Source organism: Mangifera indica, chromosome 1, assembly GCF_011075055.1.
Source record: "Mangifera indica cultivar Alphonso chromosome 1, CATAS_Mindica_2.1, whole genome shotgun sequence".
NCBI classification, from domain to species: Eukaryota; Viridiplantae; Streptophyta; class Magnoliopsida; order Sapindales; family Anacardiaceae; genus Mangifera; species Mangifera indica.
The window spans coordinates 9,008,253-9,029,620 of record NC_058137.1 but is presented as its reverse complement, the minus strand read 5'-3'; the positions used below and the strand labels follow the sequence as shown (position 1 = coordinate 9,029,620).

General features: G+C 29.0%; 2 protein-coding genes across 2 annotated transcripts; both read right to left on the bottom strand.

Moving 5' to 3' along the window:
- Window positions 1-7,788: 7,788 nt before the first annotated feature.
- On the bottom strand, window positions 7,789-9,085 carry LOC123211590 (FCS-Like Zinc finger 5-like). The gene is made up of 2 exons (XM_044630392.1): window positions 8,656-9,085; window positions 7,789-8,139 (listed from the first exon to the last, which is right to left on the bottom strand). The coding sequence occupies exons 1-2, from the start codon at window positions 8,967-8,969 to the stop codon at window positions 7,977-7,979; spliced, it is 477 nt and encodes a 158-aa protein (XP_044486327.1). The 5' UTR covers window positions 8,970-9,085; the 3' UTR covers window positions 7,789-7,976.
- Window positions 9,086-17,716: 8,631 nt separating this feature from the next.
- Window positions 17,717-20,387, bottom strand: LOC123213560 (probable glucan 1,3-beta-glucosidase A). The gene is made up of 8 exons (XM_044633022.1): window positions 20,067-20,387; window positions 19,842-19,961; window positions 19,555-19,752; window positions 19,120-19,281; window positions 18,856-19,022; window positions 18,613-18,762; window positions 18,191-18,540; window positions 17,717-18,089 (listed from the first exon to the last, which is right to left on the bottom strand). Exons 1-8 carry the CDS (start codon window positions 20,250-20,252, stop codon window positions 17,896-17,898), a joined length of 1,527 nt encoding a protein of 508 aa, XP_044488957.1. The 5' UTR covers window positions 20,253-20,387; the 3' UTR covers window positions 17,717-17,895.
- Between the last annotated feature and the right edge of the window lie 981 nt (window positions 20,388-21,368).

The window sequence follows — 21,368 nt, the reverse complement described above, 5'->3', positions numbered from 1 at the left end:
TGTTGTAAGGATTCTCATATGGTTTTTTTTTTTTTTTTTTGTGGATAACAGTTGAGGTACTCTTTTGAGTATGATGAAATTGGAAAGTTCAAAGTCTAAATCCTCTTTAGAGGTAAAGAATACATAGATGACGTCTCAGGGTAACTTTTCAAATTAGTCAATATGAGGTGTACGCTTTTGTGTTGTTGTAGCAGATGGGATTATGGATCTCTCTTGGGTGCATACAACTTTTTGTGTTGTAATGGCCTTCCTAATGCAAACATCTTAAACGCTCCTCCATAAGCTAGTTGTATCGATAGACAAACTTGAAGCTCAAGTTGCACCTCATATGACGTCTTGGATTCCATCTTAAGAACAATGTGAGATGGACATTTGTGTCTTTGGTGTTAAGGTCAAGTTAAAGGTGAAGAGATGGTTTAAAGGGGACCTCGATGAATGACTCAAGGACTCAACGTTCTTATGGTACTCGACTTCTTGCAAAAGTGATATCGCAGTAAGTAAATGTGCCATCTAAGGTAGTTGCTTTCTTATCTCTTTGTTTTTTTTTTTGTTTGGCCCATCACTTATGTTGACAACTTCCAAGCAATGCATGTTTTGCCTTCTGAGTAAAGAAATGATTTGATATTTTGAAGGTGGGCCATTGATTCGTAATCAGAATCAAAGATAATAGGAAAAGGCTTATGTGACTAAGGTTAAGGTTAATTGCTATAGATGGTAATTCATGTTGGTTGGCCTAAGAAAGGCTCCGAATGGAATATCAACACGTCAGATGCTTGTGCTCAAGAAGTTTTATCTCATTGATTTGGTAGAGGGTTCCTAAGGCTTAGTTTATGTTGTGGCCCAAAACTTAGGAAAAATCCAAGAACAAACGAACTCTACATGCATGTTCCATCTATACTTCATAGCTTAACAACTTCTTCTCAAGAGAAAAAACCCGTTTTGATGAAGAAGCTTGTTATTTTGTCTTTCATTTTTATTTGTGAGCTAAATGAATATAGTTGCTTATTTACCTTTTTTTGAGTGTATTGTGATTTGTAATTGTAAATGAGCACAATTATATAATAATGTCCTTGGTACTTTAATTGTATCTCTGTTTCACCGTCGCCACACATGTAAAGATCTTAATGTAAATCTTTTATGAAATTAGCTGACAAATAGAGAGAGAATAATTATTTAGATATATGGAAGTGATACATCTCATTGATGAGATTTCTCATCACCAACTAATGCACGCAATTAAAAGTTACACAAGTTAGACTATGATAATATTGATGAGAATCTGATCAAAATCTTATGCTTATAACTGTGTGATATGAATAACCAAGAAAAAATAAATAGATGAGAGATAAGATTTTTAACATGATTCAATCCGATGGACGAAATATCTACGCCCACAAGTTACTATTAGTTAACGTATGAGGAATACAATAACTAATGTATGTGTTATTTTCATAGTGTATGTGTTTGTTCCTCCCTCTACTCTCTTAGTAATCTTTTATATTTATAAGACTTGTGAGAAGAAGTTACAATCAAATTAGGATAATTTAGAGGGCTCTTAATTCAAACATTATTTTTATGATTTATTTATATTCTAATTGAATTAAAAGAGAACATTTATAATAATGAAAACATCCCAAGTGGAAAAGAGAAGATAGTGTTCCTTTATTGTCATAAAAGGAATAAAAAAAGTCCTTAATCTAAGTAGAGGTCTTCAGATGGCCTTGTACTCATGAGCCTATCGAAATCTCTAGTCATATAGATGGCCTTGTACTCATGAGCCTATCGACATCTCTAGTCATACGGTGGATAGGATAGATTTCTTAGATGTTAGTTGACAATTGTGCACAACTTTTACAAAAATATTAATTTCACTTTACTTTTGATTCTTTTGAGTGTGTATGAAAGGTCAAACATCTAGTCAATATACAAATAAATAGAATAAAACATTACAATTTTAATAAATAAAGTTAAAATCTATTTTAGAAATTGCATTCCTTGTTTGCATAACTTTGCGTCAACTATTACAAACAAAAGTAGCTTGAAGGGTTATTATTTTTATTTATGCATTTTTTCATTCATTTCTAAATTATCATGTGCTTTTTTATGCGAATGCAAACTTTTATGATTCTAGCACCCGATTACTCAGGACATCATAAATTCAAAGTGTTTTGCATGCTCTTGTTTCAAGTCACCAATTTACGTGGAAATAGACTAAAGATACAATGTATAAAGATTTTCATGCCCATCACTAATTATTAGCAACTTAAAACAATGGAGTTGATTCAAAATAACATAAACTTTTTTTTTTTAAAATAAGTTTAACTTTACGGCAGAGTTTCTCCATGTGTCTCTCCTTGTATTTAATACTTATTATTTCAATCCATTAAGTATTCAAAAGGCTCACACAATTGAAAATTGATAAGGGAACTGTACAAGCTAACTCACCCCTCTTTACTTTGTTTACAGTAGTTTCAAGCAATACTCAAACAAATACTAGAGTCTTAAAAAAGACTTTAATTAAACTTACTAGACAGAATGGTTTCTCCTAAAAATTCATATATAACTTGATATTGACTAAGTGCAAATAAATTTTTGTAGAACCATCAGTAAAGCTTAATTAATATAAAGATATTAACTATACACATTCAACAATGTTCATACCTTCCTCACAACAAAAATGTTTTTTTTTTTATTTTTTGTTTTTTAATTAAATTTTTCATCATCAATCTTACTCAAATTTTTTTTTCTGTTAAGAAAAACTGAAATACTTAAAATAAAACTTAAAACACTAAAAATAAAATATATTAATCAAATGATGACCAATACAACTAGCAAACACATATAACAATATGAAAGCAAATATTTAAACTAATTCAATATTAGTGAGTTAAGAATCGTTGCTACGAGGATTGTTTATCAAATACCAAAATTGTTTTATCTCTATTATTATTTGAACTAACAAGAATCTGTATTTTTTATTTTACTGAATCTAAATAAGTTGAAACTGAAATTAAATCTGAGTCAATAAACACAAATTTAAAAAATTATCGCAAAAGATTAAATAACTACAAATAAATCAATATAAAAATAGTCTAGGGTATTTTGATTTCACTTGCACCAATTATGTTTAGATTATTTCATTGACAATCTTACTTTAATTATTCATATTATGGTTGAACATTTCTAATTTCATTGATATTATTTTCTAACTCATATCAAATATATTAATCAAAACTTATTATTTTATTTTCCAACAACAACAATAAATCTTGATTAATTCATGAAGCTTTATGGTTATTCAATTGGGTCCACACAAGTCAAGTTATATGGCTTCCACTCTAAACTATTTTTTTTAATCAAGTTTAACACCTAGGTCTAGTTGTAAAAATTTTTTTCTAACACTTTTTTACAATCACAAATTAATTAAATAGTGATCAACATCAAACTCTTAAAATGAATAAAGAAAATCAATTGAAATAATCTCAAATACTTAAAGTAAGAAGCTACACCAAAATAACTTAAAAAAATAAATTTAGTTCATACTGAATTTAAAAATAATTGAATGACAAATATAAAAATTCATAAGTGAAATGAGAAAAACAGAAAAACTTTTGAATAAATCTTCACTCCAGCCATGATCACCTTCTCCCAAAAATTACATCAATTTTTTTTTTCTAACTCTCTCTTCGATATTCCACAAAATATAATTGGACTTGAAATGAAAAACAATTATTACATTTATGTGAAAGGGTTAAATTTCTCTTGATGTAGCAATTTAATCCTAATTTTCCTTCTCACCAAGCTATTATAGTGGACTTTCACCTAATTGGAGATAAGGTTTATCTTTCAATTCTCATTTTTCCTCCCTTAACATATAAATTTCTCAAATTGCACATTATCTGCATATTATTTGTTTTCCTTAATTCAATTAACACAATTGTAATAAAACAAAGCCAAAACGAAATAATTCATTAAAAACAAAACAATAATTTAATTAAAAAATATTAAAATTATACATAAAAGGCTTGCGATTGGTCACTAGTATTGGGTCATTCAGAGGAGACATTTCTTGGAAAAATTTCCTGCATGCCAGAGAATATCATAAAACACATCTATTATATATAAAAATAAAATTGTATGTATATCAAACATAGGAGGGATGAAAAATTCAAAAAAATTAATTTCAGAAATAGTTTCATCACCTCATTCTTTAAACAGTTAAACCCCATCAGTCTTAAATTAATGGTTTTATTGAATAGTTTTAGCATATTAGAAAAGTATGGTAAAATAATTCTTGTTGAAAGAGAAAAGACACGTCCATGGTTAGAAGTGTCAACAGGCCGTGCTAGTGTCCCTGCCGCCCGCCATGTTGACGGCCATATTCGTTGGATCATACTGTGATGGATCCTTAATAGATCGACTTGCTTAATTTTATATATATATATATATATATATATATATATATATTAATGTTTTTTTCTAATTTTCTGTATTGTTCTTTTAGTTTTTCCTAACATTAATAATAAATAATTATTAAGTTTGAGTTCTTATAATAATTTATTTTTTTATTCATTATAATATTAATAAATTCATTGGAGTCTTCTATGTTAATTCTTTGAATTTCTCAAATATTAATAAATAATTAATTCTTTTTTAAAATATAATAAATATTATTATATTGGATCGAGTTAGATTATGGATCAAACTTCATAACTTGGACATGATGTGCATGACGTATAAGAGTAACACAACCCACTACAATAATGGATTATACTCTCACAAGTTACGTCAAAAAAAAAAAAAAAAAGTCTAGTCCATACCACAAGTGAGCCCAACCCTCTTACATGTCTAACCAAAGGGGAGAGATAAATCCTGAGAAAACTTGAATTATTGTGACAAATGGTGGGAATGATTCCCTCTAAATAAAGAATTAAGTATAAGTCTATACAGCTTTGATGTTGAAAAATTGGTATATATTGTATTCAATTTGGAATCTTCTATGACCAATAATTAGGGTTTTTAAAATTATATGTACAACTAAGATATGTTATTATATGATTAGATATCATTTTATTTTTAATTTTAAACTATTTAATTACATAGTAATATAGTATTGATTATGCATAAAGTTGTATATATTATTTATACACATAGGATTACTCCTTTGTTTATTTGGTTAATTAATTAGTTATATGATTTAATTAAGAAACAATTGGAAGCTTTACAGCGCTTGAATGAGTCTATAAACAATTGTTTCTTTTGGTTGTTCTTGATTGAAACTCCATATACCCTTGATAAAGAACCTTCAACTAATTGATTTTATTAATTAATTATTTTACTCAATTGACATTAAACTTGTTTGTATAAAAAGGAAAAAGTATTATTATTATTAATTATTTGATCTCTTTTGGGCTTTTAATTTGTTTAATTTTATGTGCAAAATATTTTCCCAAAATTTTACCAAATAAAAAGATTTGAAATTTATTAAAATGTTTTTTTAATCTATAAATAGATGTATGGACATATTTAGTCAGTAATCTATACAAAATTCTTCATATTTTTGTAAGAATAATAGATATACCAATGGGGTCATTTGGAATATTTTATTTATATTTAAAAGACAAAGGACTTATTCTCACCCAATATTGATAATTTTCCAAGTTCTCATACTTTAATTTTGAAAATCTCATTTATCCACCCATAGGTGGTTAAACTTAATAAAATTCTAGCGCCTTAAAATTTTATCTCATTTTCCTTCTTAAATCTTAAAAATTAACAATTTTTTCTTAGATCAATTTTATAAAATCACATTTTTTCCCTAAAGTTTATCTTTAATATCTAGCCAATCTCTCTGACATCATCCCCCTAGACCAAGCCATTCTACTTCTTACAGTTGTAGACACTTCATATTGTTCTCTTCACTTCGTCCAACCAATATGTAAGAGTTTAAATAACTTGCTTATAAATTTATTCATGAAAATGAAATGAAACATTTATTTATTATTTGTAATAATTTAACATTTTTATGAGTAATTCATTATATAAGAGTTTAAAGAATATGTAAGAAAGAAAATGAATCAAATCAAGGACAAAGACAAATCAAATATATATTTATCTTCATTCTTATTATGTCTCCCAACTAGGAGGATTTTATTCATTCTTATCTTTATTTCTATTTCTATTTTTGTCTTTATCAAGGAATCGCTAAGGCAAAGCTTTAATTTTATAAATCAAATTATCATCTCTAATGATTATACAGTGATACACGTGTCATGACACAGGAAAATATATAACACCGTCAACTAAATAGTAAAAATTGAAAGAGATTTCATTTGGAATGTTTTGTTGATTGAAATAATGGAGTTGGTATGTTGCTTTTGGGCCACCTTGATCAATCAAATTAACTAATACTGTTAATCAATTAAGTCCATTTGATTAGAGTATTAGGAAATACAAGATTCCATGTATTTAATCATTGATTTAAGTACAAGGAATCTTGTATTTCCTAATACTCTAATCAAATGGACTTAATTGATTAACAGTATTAGTTAATTTGATTGATCAAGGTGGCCCAAAAGCAACATACCAACTCCATTATTTCAATCAACAAAACATTCCAAATGAAATCTCTTTCAATTTTTACTGTTTAAGTTGACGATGTTACATATTTTCGTGTGTCATGACGCATGTATCATTTTACAATCATTAAATATAATAATTTAGTTTATAAAATTAGAGCTTTGCCCCAAAGATTTATTGATACAGACAAAAACAGGATGAAAATAAGGATAGAGATGACTAAAATCTCTATAGTTTGGAGATATAACAGGAATAAAGATAAATATATCTCTGATCTGTCTCCACCCTTGATTTGATTTATCCTCTTTCTCACATATTTTTTAAATTTTTATATATTAAATTATTTTTAAAAATTTTAAACTATTACAAATATATAAACCTTTCATATCATTTTAACTTGGTTGGACGAAGTTAAGAGAACAATATGAAGTGTCTAAAACTATAATAAGTAGAATGGCTTGCCATGTCATGGCATATATGATACTTGGATTGCTCTGTTGTTGCTCAATCACCCTCAAGGCATGGGCAAGCCTTCCAATTTGTCGTCCCTCTGACAACGCTGTTTTCCCTTTAACTGTGAGCCCATGATATTTTTGTCAAGTTCTCAAATTCTTGGTGCTTTCAATCATTATAGTCCACATAGCTTGAAAATATCACAAAAGGAATATGAACTCTATGCCTCTAAAGTCCTAAGACATGAACAATTTTTCTCTCTATAGGTTAAAAATTTTGATTTCTTTAATTTGAAATTTATTATTATAAAAAAAATATTAAAAGAATATTAGATCCTCTAAATATTTAAAATTATATATATATAATTTTGATATTTAACAAAACTAACAATAAATCAACAAATTATATTTCATAATGTTAGATACAATTAAGAAGTATAAACAAGCTTTTAATCAATATGAAAGTAACCCACATAATTAATCAAGTCTAAGATTTGGATTGATAGAGTTCTAAATAAATAGATCTTTCTTTCTTTTTTTTTTTTTTTATAACTAAAACAAAAATACGCCACAAATAAAAACAGAAAAGCAAAGCTGATGAGACAAAGGTGTTTAAAAATGTGAAATTTCAAAAGTAATTTCAGATTATAATTTCATCCATTTCCACTCTCTTGTTACACACATATTTAGCTTTTACAATCCACCACCTAGTATTCATCTTCGATGATGCATAAATTTATATATATATATATATATATTACTTTTTTAACACAATAATTTTATATTCCATTCTTATTATTACCACCACCATCACCATCCAATCCAAGAGTCTCATGTAAGACAATAAGCAAGTGGGGCGCCATTAATGGCGGAAAACGAGCATGTAACACTCAAAGTTTCTTAATTCTTCTGCTGATTTATTAGCTCTCTCTTACTTCTTTGTCTTCAAGCTGCAGCCACTGGCTCGCTTTGACCAGACCCCTTGGAACCCGATGGACCCCTTGAGGATGTTGATGATGATGATGACGACGAACTCAACTTCTCTTTTCTCTCATCTTGCTTCATTTTCTTTTCCCTGCACTCTAAACTACAAAAAGCTGTGTCCCCCCTGCACATGAAAATCCCCATTAAAATAAATCAACTTGCCCGTTGCTTCTTGCTCCAACCAAAAAAAAATGAAAAGGTTACGATTTGATTAGAAGAAAAGGATTATACATAAAAAGGAAAATACAGACGTCTGTAGCAGAAAAATGATTTTCGCTAAACATCAGAAAAATCGGTAAAACATTTCAAGAGAAGAGAAAAATTCCCCATTAAAAAATTAAACTTGTCCCTTGCTTCTTGCTCCAACAAAAAAAAAGAGTTGAAGATTTGAGAAGAGAATATGATTATACACGGAAAAAAATTATAATAGAGACGTCTGCAGCATTAAAAATAATTTCCAGTAAAATCATACTAACTTAATAGCTCACTTTATATAATTGTCCTTATTCTGCAAGTAAATTTAGTTAAATATATAAAGAAAGAGATTTTTTTTTCCAGGTTTAACGATTAATCATGCAAGAAAAAAGAATTTTTTTTTTTTTGATTTTCATGTTATCAGAAAATGAAAATTGAAGCGTACCTATACATGTAAATGTCACGGCCAGGAGCAAGGCGGCGATTACAAAGGCCACAAGTTCTGAGGAAATGAGAAGTCTCCATCATGAACTCATTATTATTACTTCTCTGCAGGTTTCTCGGAGAAACCATGGAAAGGAACCGTTGATCGTAACCGTTTATGTTCTCCGGCACAACCTGAGGGACGTTAGGATGAAGGTGATGAGGCTGATGGTGATCCGAGGGCTCTAAAGAGTCCATGTTGGGGACATCAAAGATGATCCCTCTCATGCTTGTAGTTCGCTTAATCGGAGGGCGAGGAGTCTTCCCCAGCAACATCTTTGTTGGGTTGCGAATATTTTTGGGTGGAATATTTTGGGGGGTGTTAGAGAGAGAAACGAGGAGTACAGTGAGCGTGAGCAATCTAAGGAATGGACAGGAAAGAGACCGAGGAAAGAAGAAGAAGCGTGAGAAGATAAACAAGATGGAAGGGGGAAGAGAGCGAATCTGGGCCGTTGCTTGCGGGCACTGAGTTCTATGAACTCCACGTCACGCTTTGTCTCTATCTGTAAAAAGCCATAAATAATCTATTTATCTGTTGGCTGCTCGGTAATTTTACGGCTCTTTTAATCACAGTTACGTCCTGATCCAATGGTTATATTTGATCTCTTTTTTCACTTGACTGGAGGTGCAACTTTTTGTAAGTGTAAATAAGAGTTTTCATTTCATCTTATTAAACAAGAAAATATGGGATAGTCGGAGTGGTTGAAGAGAAACAAACATTATCAAATATATATTAACATAATCATTATTAAGATAGATGAGAGAAACAAACAATTGACATGATTTTTTTGGGTTATATTCTGGTGTAAATATTTGCTTTTTTTTTTTTTTTTTAAACAAGCAGCCTCTGGATGACTTTCTTTAGGCCCTCAAATGTATGAATAGGTTAAACTGGGGGAAAACAACAGTATGTAAATAAAAGCAACCATTTCCCCACTTTTTATCATTCTCATTTGTTGTTTCCCCGTCAAATTGAGAGGGAGCTTTTACTGTTCTTTAGCCAGCAATAACAATTGATCGAACAGGATAAATAGAAAGCGCTTAAGTTTCCAAGAGCGAAGTTCGTCATGCATCACAAAGAGTGGGGAATGGAGTGAACCTAGATCAGTCATGCATACATTTAGTAGACAACGTACAACCAACAATATTATCTTTTCACTTTTACAAACATTGTTTGTTTTGCCTTCAACTACCACCGATGTGTGTATTTCAAGCTCCAAACTCCTAGGGCTATCACCATTATTATTGGTGAAAAGGGTCTTACATTTATCATTTATGAAATCGATAAAATGATCCTATTGAGTCGATTATATAACTTTAAATTCAAGATATAAAAAGTTTAGTGCTCCTTTTTTGCTGGTATGATGTATTTTTTTAGATTCAATATCTAGATATTCCTACTGTCATTTTCAGATTATTGAGGTTGATGATATATCAATTTGATCTAATTCTGAGATTCAAGATATAAAGGATTTGTGTGTTTTTCCCCTCGAATAACCAGTCTATGATCTATTGTTCTTTTTTACCAACTTTCAAAAAAGAGAAATAAGTTTAGAAATCGAGGTCATTTAATGGCTTCAGCCAAGTAGGGTTAGACGTACACCTGCAAACATTTACCTCCCTTAGCTTTTGTTGTTGACTTGTAATAATCAGGCCAAATCACTATTTTCCATCCAAGGTTAAGTGCGAAAACAATTTTTCATCTATAAATTATCAAAAATTTAAATACTTATATTTTCATTAAATTTTTTTATTATTATTATTATTAGATAGAATTATTATTTAAACAAAATATTTCAAAACTAAAAATTATCACATTTTTATCCCTAAATTTAAAAACTTACAAGGTTACCCCCACCAAAAGTTAAAAAAATTACATTTCCCTTAAGGTTTTTATAACAACTGTCGTAGATAGGAGATAACGATGCTCCCTCTCCCTCTGGGTTTCTTTTTCAATAGCAGTTCATTTTTGACTATTATTGATCATCTTTTCTCCTCACTGATGATATAACAAAGAGATACAGATTTTGGTCTCTTCATTATGTTGTCGAGAAGAAAAAGGCTAAAAATATATCATAATTGAGAGAAAAACAAAGAGAGAAAGAGAACGCTACCGTTACTAACATCTCTGAATGTCAATAACTATTATAAAAACTTAAAAGATAATATAAGTTTTTGAAAGTTTTGATTAGGTTAATTTGTTAGTTTTTAAATTTAAGGATGAAAATATGATTATTTTTTTAAAAATATTTTTTAAATAATAATTTTATTTTTAATAATAAAAATAAAATTTACTAAAATAATAAATTTTTAAATTTTTAATAATTAATCAGAAGTGTGTTTGCGCTTAACCTTGGGTAGGCCATGCATTTGCCCTAACAATTATGTGCCAACCTGCCTCCATTATTGACCATTCTGCGCTGCATGAATTCCACTGATCATATATAGGGAAATTCAAAATTTTGTCACTTTTTGGATAGATTAGACAAATTTAATATACTTTTTCCACGCGAAATATCATTATTCTCTAAAAACACTCTTGTATTTGATTAAAATATGAAATTTTTATAAAAATACTGTTTAATATCATAAAAATTTCTATATTTTTATTATATCAAAAACAAATTTGAATTTTAAATTATTAATTATTAACAATTAAATTTTTTAGTTAGATTTAAAATTTAAAAAAAATAATAATAAATTTTTAAATAAAAAATATTAAAAATAAATTTAAATTTTAAATTATATTTTTATAGAAGAATAAGTTGATAAGATTGCCAAGGTCAACAAAAAACATAATTTATATATTATATATTTTTGTAATATAAATATTTAATATCTTAAAAATATGATAAATTTATATAAACAAATTTATTTAATGATAAAAATTTTAATTTTATATATATATATATAGAGAGAGAGAGAGAGAGAGAGAGAGAGAGAGAGAGAGAGAGAGAGAGAGGGGGGGGGGGGAGATTATTTTTTTGAAGGAATATTTCATCAATATAATTATATCTATAAAGGTTAAAGGACTTATACTCACCCGAAGTTTATTTTTTTATTTTTTTTAAGTTTTTATCAATTAATTTTTGAAAAGTTTAAATATTTATTTGTTTATTAATTTCGACTATTATTATCAAAGATAAAATTATCATTTAAAAATTTTATTTAAAGAAAATATAATTTATCTTTATTTCTCACCTTAATTTTGAAAACTAACAATTTTTTATATAACTTAATTTTAAAAAGTTATTTTTTTATCCCTACTATCTAGGGTTTTTAGGATTTTTATATTTTATGGTTAACAACCACCCCTCAAAGTTAAAAACATTGTACTTATGCCCCAAAAATTCATTCCCTCTTCTGGCAACCATTCTTTTTAATAATTTCTTTTGGTACATCATCAACCTTATTATAGATAAGATCTCTCATTTTCTAATGGTTTTTGCGTAAAAAAACCATTAAAAATCTAGTTAAAATAGTTGGATCTGCTGCAATAGATTTGTGTGTTCTCTGATGTATAGCTTGGTTGAATGACGTCATATGGAATCTAGATACCCAAAAAGAGAGAATGAATTTAAAGATGTAAGTATAATATTTTAAACTTTGAAGAGGTGACCGTTAATTTTAACATATGAAAATTTTAAAAACCCTAGATAGTGAGGAGAAAAAAATAACATTTTAAAATTTAATTAATAGAAAAATTATTAGTTTTTAAAATTAAAACAAAATACAAAGATAAGTTTTTTTAAAAAATAATAATTTTATTTTTAAATAATAAATAAAATTAATATATTAATAAATTTTTAAATTTTTAAAAATTAATAAATAAAATCTTAAAAAAATAAATTTTAAGTTAGAATAAACCTTTTGTCATATATAAATAATAAAACTTAAATATAATCAACAATATATTGTATAATAATTAAATTATTTTAAATTAAAAATAAAATAGTAAAATATATTATTATCTATATATTATATTTTATTAATTGTTTTACTGTTTTAATGAATTGAATATTATATATTTCTTTTCAACTCAGTTATTGTGATCGGTGAAGTCAGAAAGTACTAATTTTCTGAAGTTTCCAAGTTGCAAGTTCTTCAATTCATAGAAATACGAGCCGTGGACTTAGGATTAGGTAATCTATCCATGATTGGTTTTCAAGTAAATGAAAATCTTGGATTGTTGGTTAATATAAAAAATTATTATAATTTTTTATTATTAATATTAATATAATAAATAATATAAATTATTATTAAAATATTATTAAAATAATCATAATTTTATTTATTAATTTTTTTGATTAAAATTTTTTACATAATTATATTTTTAATTAATATAATAAATAATATAAAAAATATTTTAAAATAATTATATTTAAAAATATTTAAATAAATAATTTATTAATATTTTTTATTGTTTTTAATCAAACAAAATAATTATTTATATTTATCAAATTTTATTAAATATAATAATTATTTATATTTAATAATTTTTTAAATAACTTATTTTTAATATAATTTTTAAATTTTCATAATAAAATATTATTTAAATTAAATACTCCCTAAGTAGGAAAGACGGGACATGATATGCTAGTTTCACATTTTATTTATTTTCTGTTTGCTCAAAAGAGTTATTCCCATTAAAAACTCTTAATTATATATAAGAATGAGATTATTATTTCAAAAATAATATTAAAATAAATATAATTAATTATATTATTTTTTAAAATTTTAAAAATTAATAATTTTATTCTTATCTAAAGTTTTTTTTTTAATTTTAAAAAATTGTATTTTACCCTTCAAACCTCTGGTTTTGTTTTCTTCTTGTCTCCGGTTACTATCTCCGCCTCTGATGATTATCAAGTCTACCTTAAACCATTATGGTCGAAGTCTTTTCACAACTCCAATCATGAAACTCATCATCCAAACGATTTTCTTTTGGATTTGATGAATCCAAATGAATCGTCTAAACGTATCACCATCTAGACAATTCATTTGGATTATCGTTTGGACGATGAGCTTCGTGATTGGAGATGTGAAAAGATTTCAATGACAACGATTTCTAGTGGATTTGATGGTCACTAAAAACAAAGGTGATAGTCAGAGAGGTGAAAAAAAACTCTGGTTTTAGAGGAAAAAAGGTAATTTTTTAAAACTAAAAAACTCTAAGTAAATGTAAAATTATTAGTTTTTAAAATTTGATGAATTATATAATCAATTATATATATTTTCAATAATATTATTAAAATAATGATTTTATCTTTATATATAATTAAAAATTTTAATAGAATATGATTTATAGGTAAGAGTTTAAATTTATAAAAATTTACGGTTGAAAGTTTGGGTTAACGGCAACCCTTTGGTGGGAACAAGTCTTTTGGCCTTTCTGCTTTAGCGTGCAGACTTAAACAACTAGTAATTTGTGATATATAAATAGAATAGTCATTGGATTGAGCAGAAGATAATATAATGTTATTAATTTGATAGAATGTATTTGTAATATTTTTAAAAAAAGTATAAATATACTATGTACGTAGACGTATGTTGTTGAAGTCAAGCTAATTAAAAAATACTATATTTATAGATTGTGTGTTATTTTTTCTATTAGGTGCTCTATCTTTTCAGCTCTTTCTTGTATGATCTTAACAAAGGTTGTAATCAGAAGAAGCCAAACAAGCTAATTTAACCTCTGAACTTCAATATAAATTCATAAAAAAATTTAAAAAATATAAAATGCAATGAAAGGGGACAGAATCGAAAATTTTCTTGTCCTCTCCCTTTCTATGGAGGGTGATGACTCATATCATATTGATAAATAATTTTTCATCAAATGAATTATAATTTTGTTTGCGCCAATTATTATTTAAACTTTATGTCAGTTATTGGGTCCCTTTTCGGTCCCAGATCCATGTTTATTTTTTTATTTAAAAAAAAAAGCGAACCTATTAAAAAAGCAAAAATAAAATAATGTGGACAAATTTAGAAACGCAGAACCAACCCATCAGGCTATGTGTTGTCGTCATGTACAAATAAATGAATGGCCCTATTCCCAGTATCATCATTTTTCCACCTGGTTAACTCAAATGAATTTAAGTTTTACTTCGTTAATTTTCTCTAAGCATGATTATTTGTATATGATTAACTTTTTGCAATTTCATAATTATCATTCATCAAAAATCTTAGTTTTCCTTTTGATTAATTTTTCCATCCTTCTTCCTTTTGATTGAGTAGTACAATAAAAATCAAAATCTTTAATCATCAAGTCATTTTCTCTAAGAATATAGGAAACTTATTTATATTCCTTTAGTTTTAAATACAATTGTTGAATAAGTCAACATTTCAAGTCAAGCTGATCATTTGTCTGTATTGTAAAAATTTTGGGGTAAAATATGTCAACATGTTTACAATTGACTTAAATTAATATTATTTACATTTTGAGTCAATGCCGTTGTTCTTAAGTTATCACTTGACCTAAAAAATAAGTTGTTAAATAAGGATACTTTGATATTGATATGTAAATCTGAATGCCCCTAAAATGAAATATGAATTTATCTTTTAGCCATTTGAAACTTTGGAAATCTGAGTTCGGGCTCTTTAATTTTAATATTATTTAAATACTTAAACTATTATAAAAGAATTATAAGCATGATTATGATTTTTACAATAAAATTAGGTGAAATAATGAAATTTGTTTATTAAAAGAAGGAATATTTCTGATCACAGACCTATATGAATCGTATGTTTGAAAAGATGAAATAATATAGAGCAATAGCATGACAATCACAATATAATACACCAGTTGCCTTGAAGAAAGAATCTATATCATCAATCCAAGAAAAAGATGCAAAAGATCCAAGGATATGGTAGCTAGGAAAGCACCCTTTTGATATAAAAATGGCATCTAAAGATGTTAAATCTGTCTGCCGAGAAAAGAGCAGTGGTGGGCAACACCAGCACAGAAAAACACTGCAGTTTTATTCTCACACATGCAAATAAATGAATGGTTTTGAGAGCTGCCGAATCCCATTTAAACTTTGTGGTGTAATAATTGATGTTTCCTACCAAAGCAATAAGATCACAGAGGAGACGATAACTCCCACTACGAACAGGTTTATAAATATATATTTTGTGCAAAAGAGAGTTCATTATTACGTGCACTCTTCAAGCACATTATTGGGAGCTCTAAAAGGATCCCCAGACACCAATTATAGCTCTCAATGTTTGTATTGATTGACATAAATGGTGGCTCAAAGCAAAGTTCCCAATCAAGTTTTAGATGGGACATTATTTACTAGATTGGGACATTTCTCCAATTAATTGTGCATAATGCTTTGAGGGAAATTTTAAAATTGGTGTTCTCTTATATAATAAATTTATCTTGTTGAGCTTTACCCTATATATGAAAAGTTGTAGGTATGCAAGTATTTGATTTCTTGAAAAAGTAGTACTATATTTATAACTTTTATATATAACTTTATACACAAATGATAACATGTTATTATATGATTAAATAATTAAAAATTAAAGATAAAATAATGTTTAATTATATTATTATTTATTATTATTTATATATAAAATTATATATAAAAATTATACATATGATTTTATTTTTCTTAAAAAAAGCCCTCTTAAATTGAAGTAATACTATTGCTACAGAACAAAAAACCAAAAGTTTGAAAAAAGTTGAATTGATTCTCAGTTCCTTTCTAACATATGTGGTGTAGAAAAACATTACGTTGATACGAAAGTGATATATTTGGACAACAAAATTACGTATATAAATAATATACATAATTTTATATATAAATAATAATATATTAACATATGATTGTGTGTTGATTTATTTATAATTTAATATTACTCAATCATAAAATAATATATTATTCATTATATATAAAATTATGTATATTATTTAAACATATAATATTACTCTTATTTGTAAAATATTGATGCTTTTGCTTACTTTTGTTCCTTGCCCCACTTCATGTAGAGAAAGGAGATCAACTATCACTTGCACCTTTCTCTTAATGATTCAAGCCCACCAAACACCAAAAAAAAAAAAAGTGCTTTAATTCGGCAATTATTAATCAAATGTGACAGACCTTGATCCCACTTATTCCCATATTTAAAAACATTAACAATAATTTACAGCAACAATATTATTTTGTAGTGACATATCGAGCTTCTAATACCATTACGCTTTATCGTCAGGTTAATTTATAGTTGGTATTAGCTTAAACCCAATTTTATATTTACTTTAAAACCTAAATCCTAAATCTTAGTAACTATTAATTTGTGTTCACGTTTTGATGTGATGAACTTGGCCTCCTAGTCATCATCACAATAATATGCTTAGTTGTTAATGCGACGAAACCACGATGTGGCATAAGAATGAATTCCAATAATATCAACGAGGACTGAAAGAAGTTGATTGCAGTATTCATGCATGGTTTATTTTGGTAGGGCCATTTAGGCACGATGTGAATACGACTTTCCACGAATTTATACTAAAATGTGCTGGCAAGGAAGACGATAAGAGAAAGCTTGATTTTTCCAGTTCTTTCACGAGAAAACAAAAGAGTTAATTCAGAAGGGACAGATCAGTACATTCTTCAAAGATTAGTAATGGTCTATAGTCTAAACCTCTTTTTCCTTTTCTTCTTCTTCTTCTTCCTTTAATTTCTAAATACATCAAATTTTCAAGCAAGAAGCATTCTCTCTTTTGTTCAAATCTGTTTAGTCAAACTGAATTATAAGGAAACAAGATGATTGGAATTACCTAATCAATCAGCAAAGATTGACAATTAGAAAATTGCCAATTCAAGAGTTTTAAAGTCATCCAGCAAGCCATATGTTGTAACATCTTGTCAAATAGTCTTTCCCAAACGTCAGATGTGATTACTTATACGGATTCAAATTCCACATTAGGCTGCTAGCTGATGACAGTCTGCTCAGTTTATAAACTGGGCTTATAATGCAATATAAGCTGGGCTTACTATAATGGAGGGGAGCTAGAATTCTGAAAGCAAGCAGCCCTTGGGCCACACCAAGCTTGCACTATATATTTATTTATTTTGAGTACACTAGTGATATGGGAAGTGCCAATTGTCAGCTGTAATTTGAGAATCAAAATAACAAGCTTGGAAATTCATTTATTCTCCGAAAACATGAAATGCAGATTCTGCAATAAAGAAATTCAGGTTTCTTTGAGGTTTATATAATTGTTTTCTATCATCCACCTGAGGCTCCAAGGATTATCTTCTGCGTGTTTGTAAGACCAATAGGCCCATCCAAAAGTGGCGTGTCCGTACACATCTTGTTGAGCTTTGGCAAAGTTCTGGTAATCCTGCATTGATGCTCCGCTTACACCCCAAGCACAAGTCCATTCCCCTGCATAATCATGAGGCTATATGCTTAATAATGCTGGTTGATTGTCACAAATGGCCTAAAATCAACCGCTTTTTCTGCATACACTGATGATACTAACTTACCAACAAAAGTTAGAGGTCCATTGGCTGAGTTGAGTGTGCTGAGATCAGAAGACCTTTGATTGTATATATAATCAATGTTCTGTTGTGCGTTCATGTTTTTGAACAAATCTGTGAAGAGATTGTAGTAATGCACATCGATTACTACTCGATCAAATGCACTTGCAAATGATAGTAGCTCTGCTGGATCAGCTGATAAGCGATTCGAAAAGATAACATAAGCAGTTGTGGTGTATTTCCTGACAGCATCATAACCTGCACTATAAAACTTCTTCAGGGTGTCTAAGTTGACACCAGGAGCAAGAGGCTCATTCATCAGCTCAATTGAAGCAAGACTTGGATTCTTGGCAAACCTGCTTAATAAAAAGTTCTAAATCAAATTCAATAGAACATTTATGGAGAATTAATATTTTGTTTCAGTAAACCTTGATGCAAGGAAATCTATGACATCCACAGTTTCTTGCACATTGGATTCTCCCCATTCCTGGTAGCCATCTCGTGTTGAACTGTGCTCGTTGCCATTTTGTGAGCCTTGGGCAGCATGTAAATCTACAATTACCTTCATTCCATATTTCCTGCATTTATTTGGCGTGAAATTATCACTTCTGGAAGGTAAATTGAACTGCTTTGAATCATAACTAGCCTGGAAAATGACTTTTGCTACTCACTCAGCCCATGTAAAAGCATTGTCTAACGCTTGCAAGGAGCCTCCAACATAAGGCTTTGGTGGTGAATCAGAAACAATCCACCATCCAACTGGAATCCTGACAGCATTAAGACCATTAGCTGACATGAATTTGAAATCCTCCTCAGTGATGTAAGTGTTCCAATGATTCTGAAACAAAACACACACACAAGTGGTCATTTGTTGTCATTTCAACTTGCTTATTTGCTCATAATTTTGGTGTTCATGTTATTATTTCAGTGCTTACTTGCATGACTTGAGGGGCCTTATCTGGACCATAACCATTTGTGAGCTGGAATTCTCCTTTTAAGTATTTGTCAGAAAGAATCTTCATTTGGAAGACAGACGGATTTTCATCCTCCCAACCTGACCCTTCATAATCTGCAGTTACTATTGTCTCTGTTTGTGCCTGATAACAACATAAAACCACACTAGTTTGTCAACGATCACCGAAAACATCTACTCAATTGAGCTTGACCAGCATGAAGTAAGATGTTTATAAAAATTAAAAAATATTTTGACTCATACATCAATAAATCAAGCATGTACTAGCTCATTGTGACTTAAGAGACATTTAAATGCCCAAAATCTTAAAACAGAACAAAAATGTGTCCACAATTGTAGCTTAAAACAGAAGAAAATGTGTGTAAAGTTAAATTTAGTTGTGACAAAGATGAATTACCTGGAGAAAGAGTCCATTGCTGGCTTTGAACCGAATCCGGTTCGAATCATTGCTGTTTCTTAAAATCTCAAAAGTTTCTGAATCTCCTGGATTTGTAGAAACTGCAACAATTGTGTTTCCTTGGCCTTGATTCTCCAGCCCCACAAATTGCTTGTTGAACACTCTTAGTTGGAAAGATGACTCTGTGATCCTCCACAGCTGCATAACGTCAACTTGTCAAGAACAGAATTGTTGTTAAAAACACTGAAATTGGAAGATGATTATTGATGTTTAGCTGAGAAACAAACCCTGAAAGTTTCCCAGCCAGACGCTGAGGTTCGATTGGCTACAACAATGGTTCCACCCCCATTCTCTGGGCACAGATACTTGTTCAGCTTTGTGGACAAAAGTTGAACTTGGGTTCCATCCTGAAACAAAACATACCCGATAACTTTCTCCACAAATTCAATAAAGAAACTAAAACTTAAAAATATTGAGGCATTAAAAGCTGATAATTTGGTTCTGGGAAATACCAAAAGATCTTTATTGATGGGAATTTTATCAAAGAGGGAAGGTTCCAACCAGCCTTCTGTTACAAGCCAATTTCCCAGATTCACAGCTTTAAGTGGCAAATTGATTTCAGCAAGCGAAAGAGTGGGAACACTTGAAAGAAGATAGAAAGACATAAGAAGAGTTATGTAATTGTTGTGGTTAGCCATTTTAGCTTTCCTGCTGAGGAAGATAAAGAGTTATGGAAGGTATATATAGAAGAAGCAACAAACCACAACCAATCTCTCAACTCGAACAAATTTCTAATGAGCCAACTGAACGTCTAGGACCCTGCACAATGCCGAACAGAAGTAGAAGACCACTAGCTTCGATATAAAGCTAAGGAATTATCGGAACCCCAACTTGACATTTCGGTAAAAAATTAATGTTAATTTTGATCTCTAGTCACCTAAACATCACTGTTTCAACACAAAAACATGGACAAGGAGGAAAATTCACAATGACAATCTTTTCAACGAAGTAATTGCTGGCTGCTGTAAAGAAATTAAGAAAAGGGCAAAGGACCATTTCCCACCCAAGTTTTAACATAATCGTAAAAGCACACTTATGATAGATGAAAAATTCAAATACTTATTCATAAACTAATTTCTATTAAAATTTTTTATTAAAAGAAATGGTAAAATTATCATTTTCTCTTAAACCTTAAAATTCTGAAAATTTATAACATTTTTCCTTTAGTAATAAGTTTAGAAAAGTGACATTTTCTCCTATTCAAATTTTTCGGTGAATGACGGTTGCTCTTTCCCTCTCTTGATAATGACTCTCCCTTTGGGACTTCTCTCATTCTGAAACCCTCTCTCTTCAATTGAATTTTGTCTGAATTCAAAGAATCTAGAGGAAACCCTTTGTTTGGACACGAAGGTGTCGTCCAGACGAATCGTCATCAAACTAAGGGTTCTTTGTCTCTGACATTTACCCTTAGTCTAGACACGTCGTCGTCTTCTAGACAATGATAATTTGTATCCAGCCCTACTTGTGAAGCAAGGCAAGGCATTAATTTACGGTCATTAAAGGTTTTCTGCAAATACGTGTTCCAACGAGGTCATGTTCGGAATAAATTTGGCTTGTATCCAGCCCTAATTTTGAAGCAAGGCATTCAGCTTAATTAGTCCTGATTTTTATTTTTATTCAAATTCTGTCAAGCATTAATTTACGGTCTTTAAAGATTTTCCACAAAGTAAATCCAAATTCATGGAAATTTTCACCATGCCTGTGAGAATTGCACATCAAGACTCCAAAAATTCAGCCTTGTTTGATGTATGGCT

Excerpts from the sequence above, each read along its gene's own strand:
- LOC123211590 (XM_044630392.1), bottom strand. The coding sequence starts at position 8,969 with ATGTTGCTGGGGAAGACTCCTCGCCCTCCGATTAAGCGAACTACAAGC. Across the intron at positions 8,140-8,655 it reads CGTGACATTTACATGTATAG|GGGGGACACAGCTTTTTGTA; the intron begins GTACGCTTCAAT and ends TTTCATGTGCAG.
- LOC123213560 (XM_044633022.1), bottom strand. The coding sequence starts at position 20,252 with ATGGCTAACCACAACAATTACATAACTCTTCTTATGTCTTTCTATCTT. Across the intron at positions 18,763-18,855 it reads AATGCTTTTACATGGGCTGA|GAAATATGGAATGAAGGTAA; the intron begins GTGAGTAGCAAA and ends AAATAAATGCAG. Across the intron at positions 18,090-18,190 it reads TGGACCTCTAACTTTTGTTG|GGGAATGGACTTGTGCTTGG; the intron begins GTAAGTTAGTAT and ends ATGATTATGCAG.